Below are 7460 nucleotides of genomic sequence, written 5' to 3'. Positions count from 1 at the left end.
CCTTGAAAATAAAGGGGTGGGTGGGTATAATAACATAAAATAGTTAATTTGAAATAATATGTTCATTATTAATCACAGATTATATTGGTTCATACCTTAATATTTACTAATATTATCAATCAAAATATGATAAAATGTATAAAATAATATAATTTTGAGTTTGTGAGAGAGTAGGGTAGGGTGGGTAAAATTATTCCTTGCTATACCTGAAAAATATTTCTTGGGCGTCACTGTTAGTATTTAAATACTTTTTCTGTATTTCAAATACATTTGAAATACTTTTGAACAGAAGTATTTCAAATCATAGGCGTGCGCAGACATTGCTTGCAGGTGGTGCATTTCATTTTTACTATTTATAGGTAGCTCTATTGTTTTTGCTATCATCTAAAATATTTTCCTAAACCTATAATATTAGAAATATTTGGTGCGATTTCACTTGAAATAATTTTTTACTTTATTTTGTATATTTTTAAAACAATGAGAACCTTAACACATATTATACAAGAATATAACCAACATTATTCATCATAAAAAAAATATTAAAATAACCAATATCATTTATTAATAATTTATTTATAGTTATAATATAGGTCAGAGAATAATACAATTTAATAGGAACTAAAGTTCAAGACGACGTATCACGTATGGCAGGAGTTAAGATTTTAAATTCTTCGATGATTTCTTCATAATCTAAGTTTGTAGCCATTTCTTGTTCCACAAATATCATTAATAAACACTCAAGACGTTCTTGTAACATTTGATTCCTCAATTTATTCTTGACTAAACTTAATTTTGAAAACGCTCTTTCACAGCTACAGCTAGTAAGCTAGTAACCGGAATTGTGACAAAAAGCGATAGAGTTTTAAAAATGTTTGGGAAACTTTTAGATAAGTCATTTTTTTTTAACTTGTCTAGCCAATTATGAATTACCACAGTAGAAGACCCCTGGTTAAAATCTGGTAGTGATTTAAAAATATTATACTCTCCTTCAATATCTAAGGCACTCAAATCAAATGTAGTTGAGAGTGTTGTTATATCTGATTTACTCAGTTCAAAATTTATAAGATGATCAAATGCAGTGATAAGAGTCAATGTTTCCTGACTGAAACGCTCTTGAATTCCATTTAACAAATCATCCAAAACTACAAAATAAACAAAGTGTTTCATTTCACTCTTTTTATACAATAAATAGTGACATGTGCATGCGCGTTAGTAAAATGACAGACGTATCATGATGCCCCTATACAACGTGATCGCTACTACGAATTACACACACTAATGTTCATCTACTTACAATACATACACAAGACCCAGATAAACAGAAATATAAAATGCCTAGTTTTTACTCCTTAGAATTGATTACGCTCCAGCCCCCTTAAACAAATAATTAGTTTTAAGAATTAAGAACCTGAAAACAACAAAGCTAAAAAAAATGTATTTAGAAGTATTTGAAATACTTTTTGAATATATTTGTATTTGTATTTAAAGGGTTAGCAAAGGTATTTAAATAAATATTTTAATACTTTTTAACTGAAGTATTTAAATACCTATTTGAAATACTTTTGAAAAGTATTTTTAATAACATTGGTTATAATTTTATTAAATAACAAGTGATTTTTAAATAAAATATATGAGTTCCTCCATACAATATGATGTATGCTTAAATCATTGTTTATTATTTAAAAATTGACATAATAATTGTCAATATTACAGCATTAGCTATAGGGATTCGTAAAAACTACTGCACACAATTTGATCTAACTTTTTTTTCAAATTCAGGTAGGACGCATCTTTACATAATAATTATATTTATTATGAGTACCTACTCGTTACAAAATAATTATTTTTAATTATTGGTCTAGCACCAATTCATTTAAATTTTATTGAAAAATCATAAAGGTGCTGTGCTAATTTAAATTTTTAATATAGTTTTATTTGCGTTGTTACATCGGTATTTTCAACTCACTTCGTGTATTGATTTCTTCAGACGAAGGTTAAAGTAAAGAAGAATAATTTCCATAAATGACGAAGCACATAAACCATGTATAGTGTTTATTCTATTGGTTGAGGTTTCTTCGGTTTCATTATCTATGCAGGCAGGAACGCATCATTATAAGTAATAAATTATGAAAATAATGAAATTAATAATTATATTAATCCAACGAATATTATTGTCTTGTTGAAAGATGTTGACTGTTAAAATATCAGAATAAAATATATTTTTATTTTATTTTTGTCAGCTGGAACTAAATACTTACATAATTCTGTGATTCATGTTATTATATTTTATGGATGTTCTTCTTATTAAAAAATTACATTCAATGTATGGTATATTATAATAGTATCTACCTATATTTTTATTTTAATAATTTATTCAATAATCGATTATGATCAAATTAAAGACACATAGGTACACTGCAGAAATTCGTATTTTCAATATTTAGTATTTACCTATGTATAGCCTAGTAGAAAATCATTTATGAATATTGTGATTAGTATTCAGTACATAATATTTACTTTTATTATTTTCGTGAAAAATTATAATATCTCCTACGTGAATTACTATATATTTTATCACAACAACAAAAAAATTAGTCAAACACCGTGTAAAAAATGGCTAAGTAAAATAAAAACCAGATCTATTTAAGCACTATAACGAAGTGATATCATGAATAAATGATAAGTAAATTGAATACTACACTTAGTACACTCATGTTTGTTGATTTGTATTATTATTTTTTGTCGATATATGTAAATGAACGTTTGTGTGTAGATTAGGAAGAAGACATCCTAATTTAAAAATGGTTAAATTTGGTTTTCTTTTATTCATCTGATATTAGTACGGATAAGTTAGGTTAGGATTTTGTGTTAATTGATTATATTAATCCACCATAGGTGGAATACGACAAATGTGGTATAACTTTGATACTTTAGAGTTGAATCATACACTTAACTACGTACAAACAGCACGGGGTCTGCGGTCTACCTGAGATAGATTGTCTAAACACCTGATAATATACTGCTACGAATCAGAATTTTTATTCCGGGCAACATTTTGAACACCACACTCCGAATATTAAATAACGAATTCAACAAATTTAGAGTCATATAGAGTTGATACATTTAACGAGCAATGAAGTTCACGGGATCAGCTAGTATATTATATATATTATATAGTAAATTGTATAAAGTACGGACAACAATTGTTTGTGTAAATACTGAGTAAATATTGAGTATTTACACAATAATCTATAAGAACGGTAATATTGTTTATAGTACCTACGGTAATTTTGTCATATTTTCCCAGATTACTAGATAAAAAACATTGGCAATGCTGATGCGACGATGACGGCTACCGTGATTTAAAATTTAATATAAATTTCCATTAATAAAATCGCACTTTTTCATTTATTACTTAATTTCTAAACGTACGATTTTGATGATTCTTACAAAAGCACGTTCTTCGTGATATTTCTGATGTTTTCGAGTTTACTAGGAGTTAATTGGTGCGTTAGAAAATTAGTCATGTCATATAACAAATTTACCTGTATTTTACACAGTTTAAATAGGCAACTATTCTGTTTCGATATACTATACACATTACGTCATTGCACACACCGTTGTGCAGTTACTTTTTTTTTTCACTTAGCTCGCACCACGGTCGTGGCGCTGGATCATAATACAATGCCATGCCACCGCTATTTATTATTTTTTACTTAGATATGTGCTGCGTTTTAGAATTATTTACCTACCTACGCTATTACAGAATAAAATATGAATAACGCGCTCCGTTCAAAATCTGACAAAAGTTAAAAACTTCGAGAAGCTTTATTAATCATTTTTCAAACTTTGGATAGAACAATTAGGTTCTTAATTCGATACTGGATGAAAAGCGAAAGCGGTATCTCATTTTTTAAAGCGAAATTATCTTTATCTTAAAAAATAATAAATTCGGACACTTTTTTTAAATAAAAACAGTTTTGATAAAATCACGAGCTAAAAATACATACAAAATTAAAATATAGGTGTAAAAAGAAGTATACTTACTCGAAGGTAATAAACGAGCCTTTATTCCGAGTACCATTGCCAAATATATTATATTCAATACGATGGCTAAGAACAAAACAACCTGAAATTATAAAATAAGATATCAATCAAAATATATAATATAGTATAATGCTGTAGGTACAATATCGAAGCTTGGCTCAACCTAAATTTTAATAGAGGCATGGTAAAATCTGCGTACATAATTAATTATAATATTATGTTCGTGGAGATAATTATAATTTTATTCGTCTTGTTTGTGTTATAAAATTAAAAATATTTGTGTACATATCTACTTAGTGTTATTTACTATGTTTAGTAGTATTATGTATTTAGATTTTTCATGAGCACTGTGTACTGTGAAATATTATATGAGACTATTATCATTAATTATAATACTCTTGTAGACATCCATAACACAGTTATACATTTACATTTAGATTGTATATCGATGTGTTTAAAAAAAAAATTATGAGTCGCACTTTCCAATTTTTTTAGTATTAAGGAACTTAAACACTACCTAATTGTTCTATTCCTACAACATATGGGCACCGACATTATACACGCTATGTTCACTGTTCAGTGCTCGAATTGGGTGGTGCGCAGGGGGACGGAGCTCCCTTACTATGCTAACTTATCATTTATCGGTGTTTTTGAATATTTAAATTTTTTTATACTTATCAAAATATGTGGTCTCTTTTGAATCAAAAACAATAATTATTAATTTTGTTATCTATTTAGTATTATTGAATAAACAGGTAGATTATTATTCATTTTTTTTCTACAGTAACAATGTAAGATGTAGATATTGCTATGAAAATTTATTATACCAATCTGGAATTCAAAATGTATTGCTGAAAAGTGGTATTAAAAATGTATGTAGATAAGTCAGGAGCGTGGGAGTAGGGGGGCAAGGCCCCCACGGGTCTGTGTTGAGTAAATTTGCCCTTGGAACGCAGTTTTTAAATCGTTAGATTGCGCTCCTTTACTCAATTTTTCCCCATTCGAGCACTGGCTATGTTCAAATGTTCAATGTCCATATAGAAAGTTTAGAAATCCTAAATCAATTTAACTTTTAACTATGATGGCGACGACAAGATATGGGGTAGATAGAGAAAGGGGTATGGGCATTAGGAATAAGCTCTCTTAAAGATACTATTTCAAAGATTCTATCTTGTTAATGTACTATTTATAGTATTTTACATTTTAATGGTAACTGATGAGTAGTAGGTAAAACCACGAATAGAGGCGTCGAAATAAATGGTTTGTTTTGTTGTCTTCGTGACTATAATAGGTACGTTTAGAAACAGGGACTTTAGCACGCTCACAGAGTGAGCTTTCCTAGCCAGTTTATAATTATTTAGGTGTCTATCCTATTCCCCCTTTGGCCTTTTTCATTCCTAGATCCATCCCGTGATTACTAATAATTAAAAATAGTAGGTTTCATACAAGACGTATTATAGGTACTATTTATACTACAATAGTGCAATATTATCTTATGCTATCTAACCACCTTTACCTTTGGCTTCGGACTTAACCGTATATATTATGGTACCTAGGTATATACAATTTGTTATTTGTGCACTGCTAAACCCGTGAGCGGTACGCCAGTTCACCATAAATAAATGTAGGCATATGTTATCGATAATCGATAAAAATAATAATAGTATTCGTTTTGCCATTATATATTATAATAATATTATTATAACATTAGACGCATTATTGCGTTAATGAGATAGGTAACTCAAGTGTTCAAACTCTAAATTTATTATTTCTGTACACTGAACAGCGCAACGGCTCATACATCAAACTATAAAATTATTATTATATCAACACATATATTATTAGTAATAATTTATTACCTATATTATTTATAGGTACTCACCATGTTCAATATAGCTATGATTTTTGTGCCACAGCGTATGTCGATGAAACCGAAACAATATTTGTTCGTGTCCTCCGCCGTCATTGTGTTTTGGGTTGAAGAAAAAAACACTTGCGCAGATCACAGTCTAATAATTGTCGCGGGGTTCAATAATATTAGGTACTATAATAGTATAATATAGGGTCACCCTCGCGTGCCCCTGTAGATTGTTCAAAATGCCAACGTGCCGACGTGCAGCAACACGTAGGTAATAATGATGACGCGTGCTGTGTCTCAAATGTGTGTATACTACATAGGTTAGGCCTCGTACAGTTATATGCCCGAGTATTATTTGCTTACGCCCACCATATTATATAATATTAATTATTATTAACCCCAACGACGACGCCAAATTCTCGACGAAAAAAAAACTTTATCATATAATATAATATTGCAGTAGGGTGCGTGCGTGAGCGGATTCGCAATTTTTTTTTTTATGGAAACAGTTAGTTTTATTTTAAGCTACTGCCAATGAGAGGACAACGGGCGCACGGCAGCACCGATCGTTATGTGGGTCTTTCGCCGGTCAACTTGTATTCTACACAGATAGGTATTATTATGCTTGGATATTATAAATATTATTTTCCCGTATCCGCGTGATCGCGTAAAAGTACAAAGAGACCGCGGTGTTTGTACTTTTGCAAGTTGCTAAGTCGTGGAGACTATGGAAACGCGTGTATTTGTATATATACCTACGCCCGTGGTTTCGCAATAAAGATACAAACATTGTATGTGACAGCATAGTCGCGAATAATATAATATTATCATAATCAATCGCGTAAAATAATTATTATGTATAGAATCGTATAAGTATGTACGATAGTTATATTATATACCTATGTATGGATGTTATGTGTACAAAGTGATTTGAAGTTCCGCCCCAATTATTTCGACCAGTTTTATAGTAAGTACAAGGTGGCTTATTTATCGCGAACCACCTAGGAATAATATTTTAGAAACTGGAACAAATTTTCGAAAGATTTTGTAATAACAAATATACCTAATAATATATTGACAATCGCAAAAAAAAATGTATGATAGAATATTGGTTTAGGAGGTTTAAAACAAAATTTCCAATTTTTTGTTTTCGCTATCATACACTATTTCTTGTTTACGATAAAAAAAAATCACTCTGTATAGGCTATGTACAATATAATAATATAGTATACATTATCATGTAATATAGTACATAGTACCTAAGTAAATATAGTGACCTGTGAACGAAACTGTTGTATAATATTATTATGTATTAATGTGGGTATATATAAAATGTATTATTATAGTTATATACCTACCCTACACAGGACAATACTATTATATTAGTTTTTTATGTTTACAGTACTTTGGACGCCAACATAAAAAATGATATTATATAACATATAGAAACAATTATTTTTGTTTATCGTGATAAACTGTTCAATAATTTCAAGTCAAATCGTAAATTATAGAATTGAATAATTTCTGTTAACGTATTGTAGGTAACGCATGGTCA

The 7460-nt window shown here is 29.4% G+C and overlaps 1 protein-coding gene across 1 annotated transcript in view; it reads right to left on the bottom strand.

Annotated features, from left to right (window-relative positions):
- LOC107882963 overlaps positions 1-6597 on the bottom strand; it is a 7420-nt gene extending 823 nt beyond the window's left edge. The window contains exons 1-3 of the mRNA XM_016802192.2: positions 5930-6597; positions 4048-4129; positions 1967-2088 (exon numbers count right to left, since the gene is read on the bottom strand). Of these exons, the coding sequence (XP_016657681.1) occupies positions 1967-2088; positions 4048-4129; positions 5930-6013 (288 nt within the window). The 5' untranslated portion in view covers positions 6014-6597. The remainder of the gene's footprint in view (positions 1-1966; positions 2089-4047; positions 4130-5929) is intronic.
- Positions 6598-7460: the final 863 nt, after the last annotated feature.

Source organism: Acyrthosiphon pisum, chromosome A1 (assembly GCF_005508785.2).
Source record: "Acyrthosiphon pisum isolate AL4f chromosome A1, pea_aphid_22Mar2018_4r6ur, whole genome shotgun sequence".
Classification (NCBI taxonomy): Eukaryota; Metazoa; Arthropoda; class Insecta; order Hemiptera; family Aphididae; genus Acyrthosiphon; species Acyrthosiphon pisum.
Note: the sequence above shows the minus strand (reverse complement) of the source record. Positions and strands in the feature narration are given on the sequence as shown.